Below are 27,170 nucleotides of genomic sequence, written 5' to 3' on the forward strand. Positions count from 1 at the left end.
ACACGCGCACAGAGACCAGGCTCCCCCACCCAACCCTACACATATGCACGACCAGAGCGCCCACACCAACTCACATGCCCACTGCAACCCCCAGGCCCGGCCACAGCCTCTGCGTGGCCCCCACCAATGTCTCCGAGGCCCCCTGCACACCCACTCTGACCGTGCTGTGCCCCGTTCACCTCTCATTCTGATGGTCAAAAATTCATTCACGGCAGCTGATGGGTGATTACGTCTCGGCCTTAATTAAAGAAGGCCACAGAACAGCATTTTTAAACCGCAATGCCATTTCTAATTGACATGGCTCCGTCACCAAGAAGAATGCTCAAACAGGCCTGACACGGAAGCAGCGCCCCCCCTCTGCCCTCCCCGAGCAGCGGACAGTTCAGCTTCAATTTTTAATCGTTGATGAAATATTCACAAGCCGGGGAGGGGGTCACGTTTCCTGAGGTGTAGAATCCCTACCCTCTCCAGGGCCTCCCCGAGCCAGGAGGACACGAGTTTGGGTTGACAAAGTCAGGGCAGTCTGGAGGAGCAGAGCCCACGGAGCAGGGGCCGGACACCTGCCTGCCCCACAGCCAGCACCCTGCATGTCCCCGGGGCCACGGGCTCCTCCCTTCCCTGTGTCCCTGCTCTGGGTGCCTCGGGAACCCTGCTGCTGGTCAGGGGGCCTCCAGTGGGTGAGTCCCGGCAGAAGGATGCTGGGGCCCAAGGTCAACAGCCATGACCCCCTGGCCCCAGTCCTGTCACGGCAGGACCTCCAATGCTGGTCCAACCCTCCAGAAGGACCAGCCCTGTCCCCAGCACCACGTTTCTTGAGCAAAATGTCTGGGCGCCCGGCCCCTAAGGCCAGGACTGCCTCGCACGTGGGCAGTCACACTCAAGGCTACAAAGGCTTCTCTTGAAGGCTGAGTGGGCTGCCCCTGTGTCCCAGGAGGGGACACTGACCAGGAGAGGAGAAGCTCTGCCCACCCACCCCAAAGAATTGGAGCGTGGCCAGGTGAGAAAGGCATGTGACACCTGGCCTCTGGCACGCGCACCCTCGGCCTGTCACGGAGCCACAGCCGGAGGTGCTGATGCCAGCGGAGGTCCAGACGAGGACGCAGAGCCGGGGAGGGGAGGTGCTTCAACTGCCAGCAGGGGCCCAGGACCCCCAGTTCCCTGGAAAGTGTCCCCACGTGCAGTGAGAGCGGGGCCAGGACGCCTGGCCCACCTCCCTCCCACCTCCGCCTCTGAACAGAGAAGAAAACCATCCCAAAGGAGCAGCCCCAGAGGGTGGCCAGGAGACTCCCGCCCGAGGAGAAGGAGGGGAAGGACAGGCGGAGCAAGGCCCCGGCCTCAGCCAGGCTGGGCACCGAGAGCAGGGCTCCCCAGCCTGCAGGTGCCTTCCACTTCCCACACAGGTATGCAGTGAGCCAGGGCCACGGGCACCATCCTTCCGGTGCCATCGCCGGGTGCCCACTGCAGGGCAGAAACTACAGGCCTCCGAGAAAGCATGAGTCTCTTTGCAGGCAGCCCCAGGGAGCCTCCAGCCGCCCGCGCACTGTCCACACCGACCTGCACCCTCCTTTACACACGAGGGAACTGAGGGGCAAAGGCGCAGAGGGCCCCTTGGAGCCCCAGCTGCAAGTGGGGCCAGGGGCTCCGAGGCCGGAGCTGGGCTTAGCGCTCTGCTCCGCAGCACCGGTCCCCGGGGACCCCCCGTGGCCCGTCCCCTCCCTCACCGCCTCGCTCCCTCCCCGCGGAGCACTGGGCGGCTTCCGCGCGTCCTGCCGTGCGAGCCTGACACTGACCAGCTGCCCAGTCGCCCCGGACAGGTTGTTCAATCAAAGCGCGTGGCAGGCAGGACGCCTCCCGGTATCTTTGGGCCGAGAAGCCCGCCCGGCCCAGAGCCTGCTCGTCCTGACCCCAGGCCTGCGCATGCTCTGCACAGAGGGGTGAATGAGGGTCCAGGGCATGGCGAAGGGGGCTCAGCAGGGCCAGGGACCTCCAGGCAGGCCTGGCCGGAAGGAGAGGGGAGGGCTGAGGGCAGAAAGCGATGGCGTGCACTATCCACGCAGCTGCGTCACGGGCAGTCTGCCCGCCCCCCTGCCCCCTCCACAGCCCCCCCTGGGAGCGGCCTTCCCCAGTGGGCGATACCCACGGGCTCGGCCCCAGGGATTCATGGGCATGCAGCTGTAACTCTGGGGTCTACTGGAGCCAAATACACACTCAAATCCCAGGGTGCAGCCCTGGACAGAACGACAGACCCCCAACCCCGTGAGCCCAGATGGTGGGCCCAAGAGATCTGACCCAGCTCGCGCTCTCCTGACGTTGCTGGCCCTGACCCACCCATGCCCACCAGACGCCAGCGTCGATCCACGCATACTCCCGGCACATGAAGGGCGTTAGGGGCTGAGAGACCCCTGCCCCCAGCCCCATCCCTCTGGTCACCGCCACCAGGGGCAGGGACTTTGCCCCCAGGGGCACAGCTCGCTCAGTTCCACAGAACCTTTGAACCTCACCAGCACACTGGCACCCCCCTGGCCGCAGGGGCAGGTCCCAGCCCACCCACTGAGGTCCACCCACACACAGCCCGCCCAAGCAGCCTGCTTTCCTTCACTGGCTCCCAGACACCAGTCCCCTCCTCCAGAGCCCGCCGGAGGCCCTGTCCACACCCTACTGCTCCCCTTGCACCAAACCTGGCCACGCCCTGAGCCCAGGCCAAGGTGCCCCCTGCCCAGAGCTGGCCTCAGCAGGACCACCAACAGCGCACAGGCGACCGAGCACAAGCCGGGCCGGCGGGGGGAGAAAGGCCCCAAGTCACCGGCGTACGGGGCGGTAGCTTCAGGCCCGGCTGGGGCAGGACGCTGGGGGCTGCAGCTCTGGCCACACATCCCCCCTCCCGGCAAAGCCTCCACAAGGGTGCTCGTGAGGCAGGGGCGGTGCTCAGGGACACCCCACACCCCACCGCCAACCGTGAGCCCAGAGGCACTGCGGGTCTCTGCCAGGGCAGCGGGGCACGGCCCGGCACCCCCGCCTCCGCACCAGGCCTCCCTTCACTGAGTCTCCACCGTGCCTATGCCCTTGCCGGAGCCTCTCTCCGTTGTGAGACAGCGTCGCTGCCCTCGCACGTGGCCAAGCTGGCGTCAGGGGACAGCGCCACTCTCACTCGGGCCCGTGAACCCCCCAGGGCCCAGCTGCCTCCCTCCGTGTCTAGCATCCCAGGAGGCGTCCCTCACAGCGGACCCTAGGGCCGGGTATGGGTCTCATACGTGGGAGTGACCTCTCTCAGGAAGGGAGGTGACCATCTGAGAAAGAGTCCCCACGGCCTCTGAACTCGGCTGAACCTGGATCCATTGCGTGCGGCTCCGCCAGCCGTGACCCGCACCAACCTGCAGCAGGGTGCCCCCCGACAGTCCCGAGCTCCGAGGGCGGCCCTGCCACCCTCGCCCTCCTCGAGCTACTGCCGCATCCCCATGCCCCTCGGGCCCTGTGCTCACCACACCAGCAAAAGCCACTGTCCTCACCCTCAAGCCCCCGTCAGCTGACAAAATGCTGCCCCTAGAACATTCCGTGCTCTGACCATCGACCCCAGAGACCCAAGCTTCTCCCTCAAGCCCGGACATCAGTCCAGTCTCCACGCAGCCCTGTGCCGCCCCGCCATCCTAACCGCCCACCCAGAACTCTGGACTCTGCCCCTGCCACACCCCACAAACAGCACGACCCCCCAGGCCCAAACGTCCCAGGCAGCCCGAGCTCCTGGAACCCCAGCCTGGCCTGTCGCTTGTGGCTCTGACTACGCCCAGGTCCACCAGCACGCCCCCACCTCCTCACGGCTTCTGGACCGTTCTCACCCGTGACCAGGGTCTCCCAGACGCCACCAGAGGCCATGCTCCTCACTGAGCCCCATAAGGGCTTCCCACGGCTGTCAGGACAGGCCCCGCAACCCCAGCCCAGCTGCAGCCCACCTGGCTTTTCCTCCTGCCGGCCCCGACTCCTGCCCCCACCTCGTGGCCAGACCCTCGCAGGCCGAGGTCACTCCCGAGTCAGGGCCTTTGCACACGCCGCCCCTCAGCCAGGAACGCTCTTCCTCCAAGGCTCTGCCTGCTACCTCACCTCAAACGTCAGCCCCACGTACCCGGGACTTGACCATGGTCACCGCAGGCGCCAGGTCATCCAAGCCTAGCCCCTGAGCTCCTCCAGAGATGGGGGTGCAGGAGTCAGAGGGGAGCCTCCTCCCGGGCCTTCCTCCTCAGCAGACACCCTGACACCTCTGCGGCGGCGGCCCCCCGCATTCCAGCTCCCCATCCGGCCAGGCGGAGGGCGCCGCGTCTGCCCCACGCTATCCAGCCGACGGAGGCACCAGGCTCAGGGGCGCGGAGACAAAGGCAGGCTGACCACCAGGAGCCCGCGATTAATCTCGGTCAACACCGTGGTGAGGTAGGTTGTCCTCCAGCCCAAGATTTACATTTTTATTAAATCACAAGGGAAAATTAGAAACATTATGACTTCCCTCGATCTGTAACCCTTTATCTGCCAGGCTCTGCCCCCAGCTGCCCGTGCCATCTGTCCAAGGGTGATTTCTCGGCTCCCACCTCACCTCTGCCTGTCACCTCCATAGTGACCACCCAGGGCCCTCCCCCAAGGGTCCACCCTCAGGGCCAGAGGGGCCCTCCCACCAAGGCCTAGGATCCTCCCCCAAGGACCAGGTCTAGCCCAATAACCCCCCAACCTTCCCCAGCGGCCTTGAGTCAGGAAGAACAGCTGCCCTCAGACCTGTTTTCCCTTCCTGTAAGATGAGAAGAGTCAGAAGGTGGTGGAGCCTTGGCCAGAACCCCCACTGTCGCCCCCCTACCCAGACACTGCCCCAAGCACCCAGGGCCCCCCAAGAGCTCTCACTATGCAGAGTCCAGCCATGCTGCAAGGACCGTCCCCAAGAGGCAGGACCTTTCCTCACCCCTCCCTAAGGGTACCCTACTGTCTCTGCAAGGTTATCAATGGGAGGAGACAGAGGGCACGGGCAGCCTCAGACCCCAGAAGTGGGGGCTCAGCCACATTCTTCCTGCACCCCCTGTGCTGAAGACATGAGGATGCCAGCAGTCCCTGGGGCACCCACAGTCCCAGAGCTCACACCCCAGTCAGGGGGCAGACAGGAGCCCCAGCAACAAACCCTCAGAGGAAAACAAGCAGGCTGAGGTAGCCGAGGGTGACCGTGGGGGAGAGGCCACCAGCAGTTAGTGGGTCCATGAGGGTGACACCCAAGTGAGATCAGAAGGAAGAAAACGGGGGCCACGGGGCGATATGAGGAAGAGCATTCAAGAGGCACAGCACGTGCAAAGGCTATGAGCAGGGAGAGGGCTGGGAACATTCTAGCAACAGGAAGCAGATTGGCACAGCTGGTCCACCTCCCCTGCAGGGACCAGTGCCAGGGCCAGAGTTGGGACTTCACCCCAAGGACCATGCCAGCGTGGGAGAGATCTAAAAAGGACAGCACGATCGGGGTCGAGCGTTCTGGAACAAGTGAGTGCTGCAAGCAGTGGTCCCTGACAGCAGATCCCACTGGGCTGTCACCCATGCCCCCACGTGCCCCACCCCAAAAGCTGCTGCCAGCCCCCAACATGGTCCCTACAGGGAAGGTGGGGAAAAGACAACATCAGACACAGAAGACACTGGGCCTCAGGCATGGGAAAGAGCCTCCCAAGGTGGGGGGGGGGGGGCATGTAGGAGGGCTTCCTGTGGGGGGGGCATCTGGGCACAGCACTCAATGCGGGTGCAGTAGCACTGCCGTTGTCCCACCGCGCGGCACCCACATGCGCTTATCTGTGCCAGGAGCTGACCCAGATTTAGTCATGAATGAAGCGGGTGAGTCGAGACTCTAATTACTTTTCACTTTCCCTGGTCATGCATTATGCATCCACGGTGAGTGGGGGGGCAAGACGAAAACCGTGCGGCACAATTAATTTCAGCTTCAATTGTTCTCTCTGTCCTCGCGCTCCCCCCACCCCCTGGGGAAGCACCTTTTTTAGCTCGTGTTTCACAAATACCTTTAGGGCTCAAGCAGGCAGCTGGCACCTGGTGGGGGGGGGGCACATTAGACGCTGAACTGAGACCCGGCAGGAGGGACCGGGCCAAGAACACAAGGTCCGAGTGACAACAACGTGTACCCCCCAGACCCCAGCGCATGGTGGTGGTCCCTGCTGTCCCGAGGCCACTCAGACCCAACAGAAGCTTCTCGACCCCAGGCTCCACACCCCGGCCCAGCTGCCTGCACGCTGGCCCCGGGCTGGCCACGGAGGGCCACAAGCCCACCACATGTGCCCACCGCTTGCAGCCAAGGGGATGCGAAACCCCATCTCTGCGTTCGACCCAAACTTTCAACCCCCTCCCCAGCACCTCCGCCCCCAGGAAGCAGGGGCGGCCTCAGGCAGTGCAGACATCGCCCCGAGACACCCAGTGGGGGCTGGTCTCCCCACCTGACCGTGTGGAAACTGAGGCCCTTGCCCCAAACCGCCCCCTACCAGGTGCTCCCTGACGGCCTCTGGGGTGCAGCCCCTTCCATCTCCTCCACAGGCCCTCTGCACTAGGGCAGCCGGAGCCTCAGAGGGCGGGAGGCGCCTATCCAAGGAGCTCGAGCAAAGGCCCTGTGAGTGCCAGCCCTGACACCCCGCCAGGCAGCCCCCAGCCCCCAGAGGGCTGGCCCCTGCCGGAGGGCTTCAGTGCTCCCTTCCACGACCACACCCAACTGTCAGGCCCACAGTGACATGGAGCGAGGCTCCGAACCCCGTCCTGCCACCGCCGCAAGGGCGATGGGACACCAGGCACTGCCGCCAAGGGGTGGTGGGGACCCAAGCCAGGAGAGCCCTTGGTGGAGGCCGCAAATGTGAAGTGTGGACAGAGCAGGAAGCTGGCAGGTGAATAAGCAGCGTGGATGGGAACCAGAGGCAGAAGTCAGCCCGGCTCCTGAGAACTGGGGGGTGTCCCGTGTAGTGGCAGGAGGGGCAGGGGGGCAGAAGGAAAGCCAAGCCAGGAGGCACTGGGGAGCTACAGAAGGCGGTGCACTGGGGGAGTGCAGTCTGGGGTAGGGGATGGGGAGACACCCCCAGGCTGAGCCCAGAGCCCTGGATCGAGCCCCATCCCCAAGGTCCTGCTGGGAACCCAGGGGCAGGAAGCAAGGCTCTACTTCCCACCTTGGAGAGAAATCTGGGCCCTGTGGCAGATGCCCAGGGTTGGGGTTTTGTGGAGAAACCTCTGGTTTCCCCCACCCTGTGGCTGCTGAGTCAGGAACACAGGGGTGGGACCCGAATCACAGACCCTTGCAGCAGCATGGGCAGGAAGCCAAGTCCGCTGGCCCCAAGCCCTGCCAAGCGCCTACTGCATACCAGCCAGATCCTGGCAGAGTGAGCCAGCTCCTGGCCCCCTGCCACCGCAGCAGCCCCTCCCAGGACCATAAGCCACACCACCCTCACTCCCCAGCGCTGGAAGGGACCCCCTTGGAGCTGGGGAAAAGAGGGCCCAGGCATGTGAAAGTGGACTTGTCTGTGTTTGTCCCAATCCCCTCCTGGGGTATGGAGCAGATGGGGGTGGAAGGGACCCTCAGAGGACAGGGACACCCAGCTCAGGCCTGGGGACCAGCTTCAAGGGGACAGAGGCCCAGTGGAATTAGGCTGCAGGGATGGAAGAGCAGCAGCGAGGAGGGTGCACCAGGCAGAGGGCACCGTCCACACGCAGGCTCAGAGATGGGAACACACAGGGCACGCCAGGAACGCCAGGATCGTCTGGAGGCCCCACTCTGCCCGTGGGGACCCCCACGGGAGACTGCCAGGTCTGGGATGAGAGCTGCTTGGGCATGCCCACCCCACCCTGCTGGGGCCAAGAGGGCTGGCAAAGGGCCGGAGGACATTGCAGGCAGGAGGGCAGAGAGCAAGAGGGCGGGGGGACGTCATATCTGCTGACCAAGCCCCCGCCCCCACCGCCTTCTGGGAGAAATGCTCTTTCCCACAGTTACGAAAGATCCTCTTTGCTTGAAGGAAGAAGGGGAACCCAGAGTCATTCTACTCCAGGGCTCAGTGTTCGCTCACTCAAGTTGGGGGCTGGTCCCTGAGACCCAGGGATCCCTCCCAGATAGAGCCCACCCACCCAGACACCCATCCCTACCCAACCCAGGGAGAGGCCCGCGGGGACCAGACAGGAAACGTAACCCCCCAGTCCACGCAACCCCCCAGTCCACGCCAAGGCCACACCTGGCAACAGGTCCCACTTCCTGACCCTGGAGATTCCTGGTCCCCAGGATGGTTCTGGAGCCAGCTGCCCCGAAGCCACCCCTCCCAGGAGAGCAGAACTCTCATATCCTCTCCACACTGCCCAGCCCAGCACTGAGTACTCCCCACCTTCCAGGCGCCACTGGGCGCTGACGGGCAATCTTCCCCATGTCCCAGCACCAGAGCAAGAAACTCCTCTCCCCACTGGGCAGATGAAGACACTGAGGTTCAGAGGGGCCCCAAGCCACCACTCCTCCCTGCTCCCAGGCCAGAACTGAAGGTCTGGCCCTACTTGGGTTCACCTTCACACCCACCAAAGAGCAAGTGTCATCACCCCACTTCACAGAAAACAAAGTGTGGGCTCCGAGAGGGAGACGCTGGCCCAGGCCACACAGCTGTGAAGGCCTGACTGTGAGTCCAGCTGCCCCAGCACCCCAGAGCCACCCAACCCACACGTGGCTTCCTCGGCTACAAAGAGGAGCCCCTCCACCCTGTGCTAACAAGGCAGCCCCACCGGCCAGATGCCCCCTGCCCACATACGCCACCTCCCAAGGGGCGGGGACAAATCCCGTAAGCTCTGGGCCTCTCCAGGGAGGAGGCGGCCCCCCACCCACCTCGGCTGCGGGATTCGGTTTCCTGGCCTGTAATCAAGGGATTACCAACAATCCCGGTGCCCACACGTGCACACATGCGCCAACCGCCTCACTCCCACCGCAGGACTCTGGCAGGGGACTACGGCTGCCTGCCCTGCTCACCTGGGCCAGCCAGGGCCGGAAGAGCCAGGAGGGAGGCCGGGCGGGTTCGTCCCCCAGTGCTGTCCACCACGTCCTAGGGCCAGAAGCCCCCATCCTCACCAGACAGGCCTGAGCGCTGCCAGGGCTGCCCATGTCAGCCCGGGAGACCACATCTGCTGCCCTGCAGGAAACGGGGGCCTGCAGGCTGTACCTGGGAAGCCCACCCAGCACCTCCAGGATGGCAGAGGGTCCCAGGTACCAGTGGGGCTCGGCAGCATGGGTTCAGGACCAATGGCTGCTTGGCACCTGCCATTACCGCCAATGACAGACAGACACAAAGTGGGCCTCGCCAGCGTGGAGTGGGGCAGGCCAGGCCCAGACCCCCTCACCAAGTCTGCGTCCTTCATCTGTCCTCAGTCACCCTGGCAGCCCTCCTGACCCGCTGAGCCCGCATCCAGACCCACCCGTCCGCGCTCCGGTCGTTGGCCATCCGGCACACAGCATGCGCCGTAAGTATTGGCAGGGTGGGCCCATCTGTATCCCATGGCCCCATCCAGGCAAGCAGCTCCCTGACATCCAAGCCATCCAGGCCTTCCATCCGGACACTGCAGCCCCCCACCCTGTGCAGGGCCCACGGCGGGTCCTGAATAAACCCTGCCCCCCTCGCTACAGGCTCCCCCCGACCCTGTTCTGCCCCGCCCCTTTCCACTGAAGGCCTGGAAAGGGCAGCACAGGGCAAAGTCCCACGTTGCCACCTGTGGGGCCTTGGCAACAGTATTCTGGCTTTCAGTGACTCAGTTTCCCCGTCCATGAAAGACAGGGAGAGGGTGTGGCATCAGCCACCCCATACCCCAAGCTGTGTGACCTTGAAGATCTGCCTGGCCTCTCTGAGCCCAGGCCTCGTCTGTACATGGATTGCCTCGGTTTGGCAGAGGCCACACCGGGGACCTGGCAGACTGCGGTGAGCTCATCCGGCACCCCAACCCCACTAGAGCCCAGGAGCACCGGGGGTCTGGTGCTTTCTCCAGCCTGCTTTCACAGTTCAGGACCAGATGCCGGCACGCTGCCTAGCTGTGCTCACACAGGCAGACCAGGTCCCCAAGACCCCTCACCCCGGGCTGGGCCATGAGCCCTTAGGGAGTCGCCCCCAACCTGGGGTCTCCACATGCCCCACAGCCAGCAGCACCCATTGGGAAGACCCCAGCTGGCCAGCCACTCCAATGACTCCCGCCCTGGGGGTGGGCTTTGCTGACCCCACAGCAGAGCCAGTCTCTCAGGGGCTTGGCCCAGGGCCCTTGGTGGCCATGGTCTAAACAAGGCCAAGTCCAGCCCTGCCCTCAACACACCCTGTCCAGCCAGGTCCAAGGCAGGAACACTGCATATTTATCTACGTGCATGGCCACGGCCCACCCCACCCAGCACCTACGCCTCTACCAGTCACCCTTTCTCCTCTGCCATGCCACCCCAAGCCTCAGCCTCCAGCTGAGAACCAGGGAGCGGTGTGAGGAAACAGAGTCATGCACCAAGACACACCCACTACCAACACCCCGCCCCCCCCGGCTGGTCCCAGAGGATGAAAAGAGGCCACTGCAGAACTATCTGGTGAGGGAGTGAGCTCCCCGTTGCCAAGTGAGTGCAAGCCAAGCTGCCGGGTCCTCCCTGGAGTCACATATACTCATCTTCTCTGAGGCCCCAGGCCTGGGCCAGGAAGCCGGGTGGAGACTGGAGGGCGGGGGCCTATCTGACCCAGAGTTGCTAAAAAGAGCCAACGGGGAAGTAAAAATAGGAAATAAAAATAAAATTGCTCCAGCCAGCCCTGGTTGTTTGTGTAGGAAACAAGGCATCTAACGCCCCAAGGCGGGCTCGCACCGGGCCCCTCCCAGATGAGGAATGTCCCCCCCACCAACTGCCACCAAGACCTCAACTACACAGCGGAGCCTCAAAGAGGAATCCCAAGGACCTGGGTCGAATCCCAGCTCTGCCGCCAACCAGCCAGGTGACCCTGGGCAAGGAGCTGAGCCCCCCCCCCCCATCGATGGGGTACAAACCCACCTCCTGGGTACAGAGGGAGGGAGGGAGGGGTGCAACCCCTCAGCCCACACAAGGCTTCTGGTGCCCCCACATGCCTGTCTGCCAGGTTCCCCTCCGGGCACGTTCCCCTCTGCCAGTGCCCCATCCGCATGCTCACTCTGCCACCCAAGATGGGAAGTCAGAAAATAAAAGCACCGGACTACAGCGAGAGACAGGATCTGGCTCCCGGCTGGCCCCAGCTCTCTGTGAGGCAATCAGACCTGAACTTCCTCATGGAACAATCAGAGGAAGCCTTCCTTCCTATCCTTTCCTGTTGGGCCTGTCCAGGATTAGCACTAGGCTCATTCATACTAAAGTGTGCATGACTGACCCTGGCTTCAGGTCTGGCTCATTCTCCAGGGTGTAGAATTGTGCAGAAGAGAGTGAGCTGATCCTGGAGCTGAGACACCCAGACCAAGGGCAAGGAAGGTCCACATGGGCCCAAGCATGCGTGCCATCCCCTCCCTACCCTCTGCAGCATGAGGACCCTCCACTTCTGGCCCCGTTCAGTAAGGCACCTGCTGGGTCAGCACTCAGCCTGGGCCTGGAGCAGTGGGCGTGTGTTGTGGGTGGGCCCCAGCAGCCCCCATGTGCTACAGCAGAGTGCCCTGTCACCCCAGGAGCCTTCGCAGGCCACCCCTGGATCTGACGCTCACGGCCCCTCCCCAGGGAACTGGAGTGGGCTATAGGGGTTGGCCAGGGAAGTCTGGGGATGACATAACCGGTCTGATCCGGCACCAGTCGGCCACAAACCACCCTCCCCATGACAGCCGGCTGTCTTCCTAGAACACACATCGGCTCCCAGCCTTCTCCATCCCCTGGCCCTCACAAGAAAACCTCAGTTCCTCATGTAACTCACCTGCCCGCCAGCCCCTGCTGCTTTCCTTAGCACTGCCTGGCCCAGACCTGTCCAGGCCTGTCTGTGCACACACCCATCTGCACGGTCCCCCCTGCGCACACACCCATCTGCACGGTCCCCACCGCACACACACTCACCTGCACGGTCCCACCCCCCCCGCACACACCCATCTGCATGGTCCCCCCACCCCCGCACACACACACACCTGCATGGTCAGCTCGGCCCTCACTGAGGGAGCCAGCCCACAAGACAGCAGGCCCATCTGCAACCTGGACATGACTGTGCTGGCCAGGGCATACAGAACACACGTGCATACACACACCCAGGCTTGCACGCTCACACAGGCTCACACACACTCACACATACACTGGCTCACACGCTCACACACACTCACACAGGCTCACACATGCCCAGGCACGTACACTCCCACAGGCTCACACGCTCACACACACACACACACACACTCACATAGGCTCACACAGGCTTGCACACTCGCATACACTCACACAGGCTCACACAGGCCCAGGCACATACACTCCCAAAGGCTTGCACGCTCACACAGGCTCACACATGCCCAGGCACACATGCTCACACAGGCTTGCACACTCACACATTCCCAGGCACACACGCTCACACAGGCTCACGTGCTCACACATACTCACAAACACTCACATTCACAGGCTCACACAGGCTCACACGCTCTCTCACACACTCATACAGTGCACTCTGGCTCCAGACAGGAGTGAGGCTGCCAGGTCCCTTGCCCGGTGTGCGTCTGGCTCCAAGCCCCCGAGGAGAGTCTGGGGAGGACGGCCCCGAGGGTGGGGGCAGGGGAAAACACAGGAGCAGTGGTCCACGTGCCCACCACCCAGTCCTGGTCCTTTCTGCCCAGCACCCTCCAGCTGACAGACCCTCAGAGCCTGCCAGAAAGCATGAGGTGGGGGTCCCCGTGGCTGGGAGCCGAGGACAAGAGGGAGACTCTGGGCCCCCTGACCTCCAGGTCCTGGGGCCAAGCCTGAGGTCAGAGACTCCAGCAGCCCACCTGCCACAGGCACAGGGCCGCTGGCCCGGATCGCAGTTCGCAGCCCCGGGTTCAGGCTGGTGGGGGCTGCCAGGCACCAAGCATGAGTCCAGGCCGCCAGAGGGACAACAGTGACCTGGTGACTACAGTCCCCTAGTTCTGTGAAACTGAGGGGAGGCGGGGTGTGAGAGAATGGGACACCAAGAGGTGAAGAGTCAGCAGGGCAGAGAGGCCCAGGCCCAGGGCAGGCCAGCTCCGCACTCTGGGGTCCCTGAGACACCCCGCCACAAGGCCTGATCACTCCCCCAAGGCCATGATCTGCCTGCCCCCCCCGCCCACAGGGCTGGACAGAGCACGGGGCCCGGCTTGGGGCTGGACTGAAGTGCTGGCCGAAGGGGTGAGGGGCACTGGCGGCCCCTCTGATAATGAGCTCTGCGGCTTATCAGCTGCGTCCAGGGCCAGCGTGGGCTCTGGAGCCGGCCCCTCCCCGCTCCCATCCGCCGGCCCTGCTGCCCAGTGCGGGAGACACAGTAACTGCCCGCAGGCGGATAAGTCTCAGGCTCGGACTGCAGGCTGCGCTCGCGGGGAGCACGCCTCCCCCAAGAGCTACAGCCGCCAAAGGCACTGGGAGACGTGACCTTGTGCCGTGACCCCGGGACTGGTCAGAGGGCCCAGGCATCCCTAGTCCCTGGGTGCGGGCGCCAGTCAGCCTGGAAGCAGAGCTGCCCACGGGCCCGCGGCTGGGAGGACTCAGACCGCGCCCTGATGCGAGGCGGCCGTCTGAAGGCTGCGGCATGTTCTCTTCGTAAATTCCATCCCACTGCAGCCAGAAAAAGTCGGCAGGAATCAAACGCCTGGCGGTGGGGGCTTCCAGGCCGAGGGCCATGCCTGCATACCGGCCCACCCTTCCAGCCCGAGGAGGGAGGCCCAGAGAGGCCCTGCACATCCAGGCCGTTCCCTACCTCCCGCGATCCTCAGGCACCCCAGAGCTACTATGAGCCAGATTGGTAGGTGCGGACACTGAGCTGGGACCCACGACCAGACTGCTCGGCCAGGTCACGTGCTCCGCACTGCCTGGCTCCCTGGGCACAGGGAGCAGGCGGCAGGAGCCCAGGACCAGCCTCCCGTGCCTGAGGTGCCTCCCAGCGTGCACCAGGCAGGTGCCCAGGGAGGAGCGTTCCGGGCGCAGGCGGCGGGGGGGCCCGGTCTCCAGGCTGGCGATCTAGGACACGCCACCCCCGGCTGTCCCCCAGCTGCAGCAGGGGGCCGGGGGTGGAAGGAACCTCTTCCATCGGCTGCCAAAAACATCTTCCCACAGACCATCCAAGAGCCGGGGGCCAGGGGCACAGTGGGAACCATCCACGGGAGCCCCAGGCCAGCAGTCCCCACCACAAAAAGCAGCACCGAGAAATGAAAAGGGAAGGTGAGGGGGGGTCTTGCCTCCAAAGCCCAGCTCCACCACCCTATGGGCACAGCCTGCAAGGATCCCACTGACCGGGCCGGGGCCCTGGCCTGCTTCTACCTCTGCCCTCTGTGGGGCCGGAGGGGTGACCTCCTCCCGCTGCCAGGCATTCCTGCCTCCCCCGCTGCACATCCCAGCCGCACATTCAGCCCTGACCTCTCCCCTGCCCTCCAGCCCCACACGGCCACTGCCCACCAGACCTCTCCTGGGGGGTCAGAACGCATCCCACACCAAAGTCCCGATCACCCCCAAAACTGCCCCTCTACAGCTCTCTGCATTGGGTGAAAGGCACATCATTCTTTCAGGCACTGAGGCCATGTCCATCTGGTTACCACTCTCCCACCCTGCCCTCCAGCCCTGCTTCCCACACAGCAGCAACAACCGCTCCAAGCTCCTGGAGCTCCAGCTGTCCCCTCTACCCAGAGGCAAGGAGCTCTGCTCTGGGGTGGCCCCTGACCAGACAAAGCTTACACACCAGTCTGAGCATACAGACACTGACCTCTCCCAGACAAACTCCTATGCATCCCTCAGGACCCAGTGCAGAAGGCCCAACCCACCAAACACCAGGGCAAGCTGGTAACACTCCTATGCCCTGCCGGCCTTCAGTATGCCCTCCTCCCACCACATTCACACTGTCTCCTCCCCCAGAGTGAGAGCAGGGATGACATCAGACTAGCCAACCTCAGCTCCACACTCACTATGCGTGACCGCCCTGATACGCCATCGGCCCCACTTTATACATAAGAAAACCGAGGCCCAGAAAGGTTTTAAAAATCTGGCCCAAGGTGACCCACTGTCAGTTCGCAGCACTGGGTCCAGCTCTGCTCTCTGACTCTAAACCCCACTCACCCCCTTGGGGGCTGGGCCTCACTCAACTCTGCCACCCCAGCAGAGCCAGATGTCTACGGACACACAGCCAGTCAGATGGACAGATGGATGGATGAACAACAAACAGGCAGGCGAGATGTTTGCTCTGAACCTCTTGGCCAGGCCTTGATCCCCGCCACCCCCTCCGACCCACACTCAACAGATGTGCTCAGCGGCAGAGGAAGGAACCAGGTCCTGACATGGGTGGTCCTCTGGGGCTGAGGCTCCGCCCCCTGTGCACCTGGGCGTCTGAGTCCAAGGGACGCCAGATCTCTCCAGCAGCGGGGGGGGGGGGGGGGGGGGCAGCGGCATCTAAAGCAAGCGGGGGGGGGGGGCGGGGGGGGCTCGCCCCGTGGGCAGGAACTCACACTGCCCCAGGCACCCTCACGGGCCCCGGGGACCCTCCAGGGCGGGCTCCCGGCCCATCGTCCCGGACTTTCCCTGCTCTGCTCCCAGGAACCAGCACCAGGCTGCACACTAAGGGACTCCCCTCCCTCGGAGGTCGGCAGACCCCCAGAAGAAGGGTGATTCTGCACACGGGTAACAGCTGTAAAAGCCAGCTTGGCGAGGGGTAAGCTCCCCCCACGGCCCCTCTGAAGTGCAGAGGGCAAGAGAGCATCTGCAGGGTGCACTAATTCAATCAACAAACATTTCGCAAGGCCGGGGCAGCGCCTGGCACCGTGGCTTCGGCCGCAAACAAGACCTTGGAGCCACCCCAAGGCGGGGGAGGGGCGGCTGCGGTCTCAGGGACCCACGGGGGACAGAGCCGCGCCCCAGCAGCCATGCCTGCCAAGGGTCCTGGCCAGGAGCAGCCACACGCCGCCGTGCTTCCCACCTCCAGCTCCTCCAACATCCTTCCTTCCACTTGACCAACGAGGAAACCGGTAAAGGGGGAGGAAGTAACGTGCTCCAAGTGGCAAAGTTCACGTGGCAGAGCCGCAATGGGACAGTCAGGGGGCCCTAAGCGTGCCACTGCTCTCCCAGGCCCACAGTCTGGAGGGGTCGGCCTCTGGCACGGAAGGCTCCCTGGGGTTCCAGCCTTCGCGCCCGGCTGGCCAGGAGGGCTGGAGCCCTGACCTTGTGCCCCCAGAGACAGAAAAAGGAAGAGGAAGGCCCTGGCTGCTCTCCTGCTGTCCCTCCCCTCCATGTGGGCCCAGGAAGGCCAAAGCCGGCACTGCACTGCCCCAGGGGTCACGGCCTAGCACCCGATGCCTATGGTCCCCACCTCTCAGCCCTCCTTCCGACCTTGGTCCTGGGCAGAAAGTCCAGGGGCAGGGGTGGGGTGGGGGCGGCTCCACCAGCTCCCGTGGACTCTGGCCTCATCAGCTTTTTCCTCAGTGCAGGGAGGAGACAGCCCAGGGCTCACACAGGAGGCCCCAGGGCAAATGACACCTAGCTGCCACCGGGAAAGGGACAGGGGCTGCAGCAGGGGGCACTGCAGGGATGGACCAAGGATATGGGGACAGAGAAGCAGGGTGAAGAACGGACCCCCCACCCCGGCTGCTCCACCCAGAGAGGGACCCAGCAATGGCCACTCACCCCAGGAACCAGAGCTCTGAGCTAGTCTGACAGGTGGGGGGCCCGTATGGGTCATACTCCAGACCAGGACATCTCAGGGCCTGGGAAGTAGAGGGGACATCAGGCCAGCAGGCAACCAGCTCGGATGGGGTCCGCCAGGTCAGAGCCAGGCCTTCTGCCACCCTAACTCCTCACAGGGTTAATTATTCCCAGACCAGCTGACTACACACACCACCACCACCACCGCCGGCCAGGGCTCACATGCTTCCTCACCAGCACAGACCTATACCCAGCCAGCGAGGCAAGCCATGGTAGCCTGGCCATGCTGTCAGATTCTTCTACAATCCTCCAGGGAGGACCCCTACCGATACCCACACGGGCATTCCCCTCCAAATCCTTGGCTGGGGCCAGAAATCCCCGGGGAGGGTCCACCCATTCTTTCTACCTTGATTCCCTTTCCACAGCCCACCCAACAAACTCCTATTCATGCCTCAAAACCCAACTGCCAAAACAACTCTCCCGCGAAGCCTCCCCAGGCTATTTACAGGAAACTGAAAGCCAGACAGGTGAGTCTGCCAACCCAGGGCCACACAGATTCCTACTCAGAGCCAGCACTCACTCCTCACCTCTCCCGTGAACACGAGAAGGCAAGGAAGAACAGTAAGTGGTGCCTCGTGAGGCAGGAGAGGCTCCAGGGCCATGTGACACAGAGCAGAGGCCTGGCCTCCACACTGGGGGTGATGGAAAACGACGGAGAGTTCCAGGCGGGGGAGGTCAGAGCCCAAGGAGAGAGGAGGCTGGCTTGGCCTTGGGTGATGGCAGCATGCCCCCACTGCCACCTACAATGCCAGGCCCCCATCCATAAGGTTCACGATTTCCCCATTACCCTAACACTCCCAGGTCAGACCCAGAGCTAGGCCCCGCCAGAGTGACCCCATGCCCCACCCGAGCCGACTCAGAGCCCGTGGCTTCCTAGCACATAGGCACCTCACCTCCAGCCCAGGGCCTGTCCCCCTCAACCCAGGGATGGCACAGAGCCATTTCCCGAGAAGCTGGTCCCCAGCTGTGACACCCCAATCAGACAGCCACCAGCTTATGGGCACCAGGCCAGGGTACCAGGAGGGAAGGGCAGAGACCTCTGGCAGCCAGAGAACCCCAGGGAAACCGAGGCCAGGAAAGGAGGCGCCTGCCCAGGAGTGCAGCAAGCTAGTCAGAGAGCACACCTGGGCCGACCACCCGCCCTGGCCTGCACCTCCACACAGAAGCAGCTCTTCTGCCCTGCACCCAAACAGGGCAAGACAAGGGGCCCAAGGGACGCCCCCCACCCAGAGCTCAACTGTACAAGCCTCTCCCAGGAGCAGCAGCAACAGCGTCTGCTGAGAGCCCCCCAAGGCCACTCCGGACAAAGCCAATCCCCAGGGCGGTGCACAGGAGGCACCAACTGTCTCCAGGAAGGACCCCGCCTCGGCTTAGATTCCAGAGGTAGCCTTCAGGGCCTTCACCAGCCAGAGCACCTTGGGCACGTCATTCAACCTCCCTGAGCCCGAAGCCTTCATCCCAAAACTGTGGCCAAAACAGCCCCACTTGTGGGCCTGTCCACACAGGGAGCTCGGCTTGGGGACAGCTCAGTACATGGCTACCACTGTGGCCGACACGGTCACCTCGACGGTCACTGACCAGTGCCGCCCAATGCCGGGCCCTGCCTCTGAGCGGCAAACGATGAGCAAAGTGGGTCCTCCAGACACAGGGCCTGGGTTCCTGGGGAGCAGGGACTGGGCCAACCCTCCAGCCCCCTGCTGGGGCACTGGGTGCACCGTCCACAGTGCGGGTATCCAGCTGTCACTGACAGCGCACAGCCGGGCGTGGGGTCTTCTCCATCCCAGTCCTGACTCAGCCAAGCATGGCCTGGACCCCTGTGCTGGGTGCTGCACGATCGCACACTCTTGAAATGGGCCGCGCCCTAGGAAACCTCGGAGCGAGGGAAGGCAGGTGGGCGGCCAGCACATCAGACGCGCGCACGGGCCAAGCCCCCGCCCCACCAAGCCAGCCTCAGCGAATCCGCACTGGTCCCCACAAGGCAGCACAATGACCCCATGGGTGCACGAGGGCACAGCAAGGCAAAGGGCCGGCGGATCTGACAGCGGCGCCTGGCACCGAGTCCAAACTGCGCCCACCGCCCCGTGCCGTGCACTGCACACAAACGGCCGTGGCCAGCCGAACCCGCTCCGGCTGGGGAAGGGAGCCAGGCCCCCAGAAGGACGTGGCTACGGACAGAGCTTTAGAACCGATGCCACGGACAGTGGGGAGGGGAGAGAGGGGGTTCCAGGCCCCGTGGGCAGCTTCTCCAGAGAGCTCGGGACAAGGCGGTCGTCCATGGGGAGCCCGTGAGCGCGGCGACTCTGGCCACCTGGGCTGTCACTGCCTGACCTCTGCCCGGGGCCGGTGCGGACACTTAAGCTAAATTGGTCAATTATGGGATACTTAGATCCTTCCCCGGGGCTTCCCAGCCTCCCTCGGTTCTGGGCCATAGCACCAGGAAGCCTGTTGAATCAGTAACCTCATTACAGCCAGGAGGCCACACCCGGGGCTGGCTTTGAACTCCACGGGGTCTATCCACTGTGCTAGAGGACTTACACACCGCCTGGCTCAGGCCCAGCTCCGCACTCCCTTCCCCTCCCCTCCCCTGCACGCTGGAGGCTCCCCCTGCTCAGACCCATCCTCACCGGCCCTGCGCCCCAAGCACAGCAGGGAAACTGAGACACGGCTGGAAACCACTGCTGCTCAGAAGGGTGCACGGAGGTGCAGGGAGGCCAGGCCCTGGGTCAACCCAGAAGCAGGGTCTCAGACCAAGAGTTCCCCTGTTCGTCCCCAGCCCCAGCTAACAGAGCTTAGAGTCACCTATCTCAGGAACTCGGAGCCTAGGGCCAGTTGTGAACGTCCCAGAGGGGAGGAACTCGAGTTCATGCCTCACACTGAGGCCCTGTGGTTCCAGGCCCAAGGCCAGTCCCAACAGGGCCCTCAGCTCCCTGCTCTGACCCCAGGACGCCCAGCCTCCCTGCCCCCTATGGACAGCCTGTCCCCCCAACTTGATCAGGTGCCCTGGGTCTAGGACTCATCTTCCTAGACCTGGGCTTGAGCCCCTTTGATCACCAGATTGTTTCGTCATCGTTCCCAGAGCCCCACTAGCACCCCAGGCCCTAGAATAACTCAGTTACCGACAGGAGGGGTGCACAGGCTGGACAGCATCTCCCCCCCAAGGACAGGTCAAGGGCCCGAGGACCAGGAAGGGAGAAGGTGACAGGAGGAAATCCAGGGACTGGGAGGGAAAAGACTACTCTCCCATCCCCATGATCAGGGACAGCAGTGATCCCTGGTTTGGCCCCCAGGGCCTGGCCTGACCCCCCACCCCAGCCCCAGGAGGCTGCTGCACTGACTGGCCCAGCAGCCCAGAGTGACACCTACCAAGTCGGGTTCCAGGCCCACCTGGGACCCCTCCTCCTTCCAGCTCCTGCCTGCCTCGAGCCCACCCGCTGCACAGAGCTGGAGACCTAACTCCCACTAGGGACACCACCCCGCGCACGGCCCCCCGTGGCCCCCGGGCCCCCACACACCTGACCTGCACCCCAGGCACTCACGCAGACACACTGCACTCTGCCTTATAGCGGGCCTCCTCTCACACACCACCGCCTCTCCCAGCTGCAGCCACGCGGGCCTAGAGCCGGGCCTCCGGACCTCGGGGCCTTTGTCTCCACTGTCCCTGCCACCGGAGGACCCCTCCCCCCACCACCTGTTGCAGCCCTGCCTCTCCTTCAGAGCCCATGACAGAAGCAGCTCCAACGGGAAGGTTCTCCAGCCCTCCGCTCCTCAGACCGACCTCCGTGGGGCGGCAGGACCAGGCCAGCACCCAGCAGCTGTATCCTAGATGCCCCCAGGCCTGGGTCCTCCTGAGGAAACGCTTGTCAAGGCTGCATTAGGATAGGCTGGGAAGACCAGGCGTGTGCATCTGTGCCTGCACTCGCAAGTGTGTGTGTGTGTGTGTGTGTGTGTGTGTGTGTGTGCACATGTGTGTACACGTGGGTGTGGGTGTGTGCACGTGTGCGCACGCATGCGTGTATGTGGGGGTTCGTCTGTGCACGTGTGCACACGTGCACCTGTGTGTGCATACGTTCATGTGAGAGCTGGGAAAGATGAGCACAGAGACAAGGCCCCGCCCTGCCCTGGAGACCTGGTGTGGCCATTCTAGCCACCTGTCACCTAGTTCCCTCAGGAATTTGCTGCCAAACACGCAGTCCTGGTGGGGGAGGAGGTGCGCACCAGGCCACAGGGGTCCTCAGGCTGGGCCTCTGGCTGCTGACCCAGCCCATGGCTTTCCAGACATCAGCAGCCCCCACCCTCCCCCCCCACACCAAAGACAACCCTGGATAAGGATCAGGGTCTCCACTCCCCAGAAGCCCTCCAGTGGGTAAAAGGGGACAGAAGGGACACAGTGAAACTTCAAGCCTCCACTGAGTCCTACAGAACAGAACACTCATTCACCCGTGGGCCCAAGATCCATACAGGGCTCCCAGGGAGCCAGGACAGGGCACAGATCCAGGCCCCAGGAGGCAAGTGGCTTCTGACGGTGCTCCCGGAGGGTCAACAGGCCTGGGGGAAACAGCACTCCCATCCTAGGGGGACAGTTCTGACCCAGAGGCTCCGCGAAGGCCGTGACAGGCCTCGCAGAAGGGCTCCGTTTCCCCATCCGCTCAGTGAGCCTGCCTCCGTTAAGCCTCGTGAGGTCTTGCAAAGCAAGGCCACGGCAGGCGCCCAAAGCCCGCAGCCATTGGCGCCCTCAAGGAGGGCAAAGCAGAGCCCAGAGCAGGCTGGGAGAGGCTTAGACAAACGGGGTGGGCAAGGACCACGGGGGCCCGCCTTGATTCTGAAGATGAGGAAATCAGGCCCCAGGAGGCCCCCTCACTCACCCAGAGGCACAGAGACACGGCGATGCGGGGACACTGGGAAGCAGGTCTCCGGGACAAGAAGACACAGACACAGGGACACGTAACCAACACCTCTGGGTAGAGCGCCAGGCAGGGCCTGACGGCAGGGGCCAGAGCTCGGTGCGGCCAACGCTGTCTGAGAGGGAGAGTGTGAGGGTGCATGCACCCAGGCCCATCACACTCGTGTGCACGCCCCCACTCTCCCCTGCACCGGCCCTGCCAATTTCAGTTAGCTGCTTTCTGCCCCATTTCGCGCTCATTCCGCTGCCGAGCGCCGCAACTGCTTTGTAACTCCGGGGTGCGACGTCCCCGTCTGCGAGGTGCTGGGGCACAGCTGCGAGGCTCAGCACACCTCGCACCGGGCTGGGGGAAGGGGGGCGCAAGCGAGCCCCTTGTCCCGCCCGCCTGTCTTGGGCCTCAGGGAGAGGACTTGCAGTGCAGACCCAGGAGGGGTGAGGGCACCTGCGGAGGGGCCACCTCAGTGCTCTCTCAGCTCACAGAGGCTGGGGGCGCCCTCCCTTCCGCGTCAGCACCCCAGCCATCCTCTCTGCTTCAGGGTCCGGGTCCGTCCAGCATGCCAGACCCGGGCCACGCCCCGACCCAGGCAGGAGGGACAGGGAGCCCTCGGCCACAGACCTCACCTCCAAAGAGCGGCCGCCAGAAGAAAACCAACTGTCCTCCCCAGCACCCGGCAGGAGCCAACCCCCGAGTCCATTTGACGGAGGCACAGCTGAGGCTCTGAGAGACAGGCAGGCCCCACACGGCAGCAAGGAAAGGACTGGACCCCTGACACTGGACCTCCGGCACGGGACCACCAGCCCAGCAACAGAACACAGCCCTGCACGAAGGTGCCACTCCTCGTGCTCGTCCCCCCATCCCTCCACCCCAGGGATGGCAGGGTCATTCCAGAGGCGGGGGGTGTGGGGAGCAAGTGACGAAGGGGCGTGACTGGAGGGGGCGGAGGGGAGGGAGAAAGCTGGAACGGCATCTCCCAGAACATAAACGTCACGCACAGGGCAGTGCAGGGGAGGGGCTGGACAGGAGGGACTAGGCCTCTCCCCCACCCTTCCGTAGCATCCCTCAAATCAATCCGCTTAATGAGCGTCAGGACAAAGGTCTTGAAGGTGATCCCCAAACGGGCACCAGCCTCACCAGCCACCAAGGCTCTGAGTCCACACACCCAGAGTCCCGAAGGCCTGGACCCCTGCCCCATCCCTAGCACCGCCGATGGCCAGTTCCCAAGGGAATGGACACCTCAAAGCCCTGGCCTCCAAGGCCCGCTACAAAAGACAAAAAAGACAAACTTGGACGAACTTGAAGCCAGTGGAGAAGGGAAGGTCTTGGCTTACAAAGCCTCAGCCCGATGACAGGGCCCGGCCGGAGCCAGCTCTGCAGCCCCAGAGCCAGCTCTGCAGCCCCGGCTCCGTGTCCGGTGGAGAGTGGCTGAGCTGGCCCGGGGCCTCCTCTCCCAGAGAATGGGCCTCATTTGCCACTCGAGACCGCAGCCCTGAAACACACCGACGGTGGAAAGAGCCCGTGCCACCCAAGAAAACGGAACTCTGCAGGCGGCTCCCGTGGGCTCCGGGCATTTAAGGCTTTTGCCAGGCCAACCTCTGTGCAGCCAAAGTCTGTGCCACCTAGAATCAGCGCGGAGCCGCTCTCCTGATGCCAGGGTCCCGGGCATGCACAGCCAGCCCCTCCCAGGCAGGCGACCCACCCAGATCACCCATTCTGTGCCTGCACAACTCCACAGCTACCCCCTCCTCCTTTCCCAGGAGAGGACATTGGTGGGGGGGAGGTGGGGGCCAGGGAAAGCAGGCAGAGGGCCTCCTGGAGGAGGCACAGTTCCCCACAGGCCCTGAAGGACAGACACCGCTGGAGGCACAGCCCGAACTCCCCGGCAGCCGCCCCTGGGTGAGCAGGGCGGCTGGCTCAACTCTGCCTAACCCTAGCTCCCAGCCGCCAGCCCTCCCAGCACGGCTCTTCCTGGGGCCAGCTCATTCCACCCATGTCTGGGCAGAGCGGGTCAGGGCTGCACGCTGGGCCCAGGCACGGCAGCTCGGTCCAGGCAAGCCTGCAGGCTGCAAGGCCTCGGCCACGGTCAGGCCGCAGCGAGGGCTGTTTTTCTCGCCCCGACACTTCTCCTGTCAACAAACAGAGCCCCCTCCGGAGTTTACCAAAACAAACGCCCCAACAGTCGGCAGTGCCCAGGCCGAGACAGAACTGCCTCAGCAGGCTGGACTCCAAGCCCAGACTCCAAGCCCGGCCTCCCATGAGTCATGTGACCCTGTTATTTCGGGAGGCCCCGGAATGTGCTCTATTTTGGGTCCCTCAGGGCTCTGATGTTACCAGAAGCCCCTCACCAGGTTTCCAAGCTCACTCAGGTCCCAGAGAGTCCCCCAGAGGACGGCCAATGGAGCTATCACTCTGCTACTGGCCGCCCTTCCCCCCAGGCAAGTGAGCCACTGCCAGCCCAGCGGGGTCTGGCCAGGCCTGAGACCTCCAGGCCTCCCTTGCAGCCCCAGCCTTCTGGCCCCACCACCCAGATGGGTGCCAATGCAGGCCTCCCCTATTGGTGTGGGGAGTACTGGGGAGGAGGGGCAGGAAGCAGGGGGTGCCTTGGGCCACATATTCAGCCCCTAGATCTATACCCTGGGCTCGTCCCTGCCCCTCACCAGGCGGCTCAACGGGCAGCAGTAGGGAGACTCTCAGGTGGGCGAGAGCAAGCGCCCAGATCCACCAAGCCCTGAGGCAGTGGGTGCTGGGGGAGGAGGCCCTCTCTGCCCAAGGCCCCGCGAGCCCAAGAGGCGGGCGGTGCGGCCTTCCCAGCAGCGCCAGGGCTGGCCTGCGCTGCCAGCCGGGCCCCGGACGAGTGAGCGGGCCTTCCAACACTCACCCCCATGAGGGATTAGGCTGTGTTTACAAAAGAGCTTGGTCAAGTAGCTGCTTAATCGGACCTTCAATTCTACTGCACTTCAGAGCCGGTCACAAGCTCAGAAAAAAATAAAATGTCATCAGAGCCCAGGACTCTCCACTCAAGCCCGGGGCTTGGGCTGCTGGGAGGCCACCAGCCTGGCACAGCAAAAGCCTCTGAGTCTCTGAGGGACCCATCCAGGTCCCTGGGACACTGGCTCAGAGGCAGGACCTCTCCTTTCCACGGGGCTTCAGCACCGCCAGCCTGCAGCCCCGGCCGTACCTGTGCCGTCTCCCAGGACGCTCCCAGGACGTCAGAGACAGAGACTCTTCCTGCCCCCGGTACCCAGCCAGGGCCCTGCCACGTCGGGGGCGGGGGTCAAAGACAGAGCGGCGCATTCTTGATCCAGAAGGCATCCTCTGGGAGAGCCCAGCTCCACATGCGTGTGTGCCTATGAATGCGCAAAGCCTCGGGGGGGGGGGGGGTAAGGAGAAACAACTTAGCTCTCTTTTCTCTTCCACACACACTGGCACCCACGGACTGGAGGTTCAAACCAAAATCCACCACTTTGCATTCTGTGGCTTCAGCTTCTCCCAGCCAGTTTTCTCATCTGCAAAATGGGCGTGAGTGCCCACCCCTGGAGGCCTTGGGGAGGACCGGGCTCATGCAAGGAGGGCACTGAGCGTGGCCTTTGGAGGTCTTCATCTTACAGAATCAGAGAGGGGGTTTCCTAGATCTCACAAACCTGACGAACCTTGTTCCAGTCTCCCTTTGGCACCCCCGTTTGTGAGTGGGCTGCGAGGTGTCTGCGGGTGCTCAGATCCTCACCCTGACCCCTGGGGGGGTGGAGGGCAGCTCGACGCTGGCTGCCCTCCACCTCCCAATCTCAGCAAACGTCCCTGCAGCTGTGCTGGGTCCTGACTGCCAACGTGGTGGCCAAACTGCGCCCCAGGCTGCAGGGAGGTGGGCAGGCGGGGGGGGGGGGGGGGGGACGACTGACCGAGGGGTTTCATTCATAATCAGCTGTTTTAATTTCCATTCAGCACAGATCCTTCACACAGCCTGACAGCCTGGCTGCCGGCCCCACCACCAAATTAATATCCTTCCCGGCGCTCGTTCATAAAGTCTCCCCACCCCCTCCCCCTTCCCTGCCTCTCACTGGCTCCCAAAGCCTAGGGAGGGCAGCGACTGGGGGCCCCTGGCCAAGCCCCTTCCTCCTCCTACGTAGGTCGGGGCCTGGAGTCGGGGGGCAGTCTGGGACAGGGAAGCCCCTGGGCGGGATGGCACTAGGAGGACTGGAAAACGGAGCCTCCGCGCCTCTAGGGTGTCCTTCCCCCAAGTGCAGGGCCAGCACCCCCCCCCCCGCCCAGAACGCCCCGCACAACACCCCGGTGAGCCAGAGTGAGGGGCCCCCGTTTCTGGGATGGGGCCTCCCCGGGTCTGATGTTCCCGTTGCTACGGCCCCTGGGTGACCCTGCCCACCCGCGCCTGGGCTGCTCTAGGGGAGGAGGGGTCCCGCGCGTTCCAGGGCCGGCGGCCTGCTAGCCTCGGCAGCCCGGGCGGCGGCGCACAGGCCGTCCTGGTGCCAGGGCGGCCGCAGGCTAGGAGCGCACAAGTTGCTCCGCCCGCCCCGGCCCGGTCCCTGCGCAGCCCGGCGGGAGCTGCGCGCCCGGGGCCGCAGGCGGACCAGCGTAACCGAGGAGGGGGGGTGGGGGTGGGGGGTAAGCCGGGGCGGGACCCCCGTCCGCAGCCGACCGCCGCCCCCACCCCCGCCCTGCCGCCTCCGCCGCCGGCCCGCTGCCCGCTCCCGCCTCGCGACCGAGGGGCGGCCCGGCACCCGCGCCCCCCGCCCCGGCCGGCCCGGGAAAAGTTGCCCGGCCGCCCGCCCCGGGCCGGCGCCCCAACTCGGCGAGGGCCGCGCGGAGGGCGCGGGGCCGAGCGGGCCGGGCCGGGCGCCCCGCGCGCCGGGAACGCGCCCCGCCGCCCCGCCGCCCCACCGGCCCGGCCCGCGAGCACTCACCGAGCGGCAGGAAATGTTTGGTGTCCATGTCGGCGGCGACTGCGGCCGGCAGCGGGACGGCGGGGCGACCGCGGCGGCCCCCGGCGCGGCCGGCCGGGCCCGGGCGGCGGGAGCCGGCGGCGGCGGGGCGGCGGCGGCGCGCGGAGGCCGCGGCGCGGCGAGTTGTTGCAAAAGTCGCCCAACAATGTAAACTACTTGCGCTGCGCGCCGCCGCCGCGCGCCCGCGCCCGCGCCCGCGCCCCCGCCGCGCGCGCCCGCGCCCGCTCCGCTCCGACCGCGGCGGCGCCGGCGGGGGGGCGGCGGGGGGCCCGCGACGGGCGCGGACTCGGCGCAGCGCCGCCGCCGCCGCCCCGCCCGGCCCGACCGCCCCGCCCGGCGCGCGCCCCCCGCGGACCCCCGCGCCCCCCCCCCCCGCCCCCGCGAGTGCGCGCGCGCCGGAGCGCGAGCGCGGATCGGGCGCCGCGCAAACTTGCGAGTTGGCCTCGGCCG

The 27,170-nt window shown here is 64.7% G+C and overlaps 1 protein-coding gene across 1 annotated transcript in view; it reads right to left on the reverse strand.

The window, feature by feature from the left end:
* Positions 1 to 26,834, reverse strand: part of RXRA (retinoid X receptor alpha) — a 99,520-nt gene extending 72,686 nt beyond the window's left edge. The window contains exon 1 of the mRNA XM_045771285.2: positions 26,682 to 26,834. Coding sequence (XP_045627241.1) covers positions 26,682 to 26,709 — 28 coding nt within the window. The 5' untranslated portion in view covers positions 26,710 to 26,834. The remainder of the gene's footprint in view (positions 1 to 26,681) is intronic.
* Between the last annotated feature and the right edge of the window lie 336 nt (positions 26,835 to 27,170).

This window comes from Ursus americanus, chromosome 18 (assembly GCF_024610735.1).
Source record: "Ursus americanus isolate L20-20 chromosome 18, mUrsAme1.1.p, whole genome shotgun sequence".
Lineage (NCBI taxonomy): Eukaryota > Metazoa > Chordata > Mammalia > Carnivora > Ursidae > Ursus > Ursus americanus.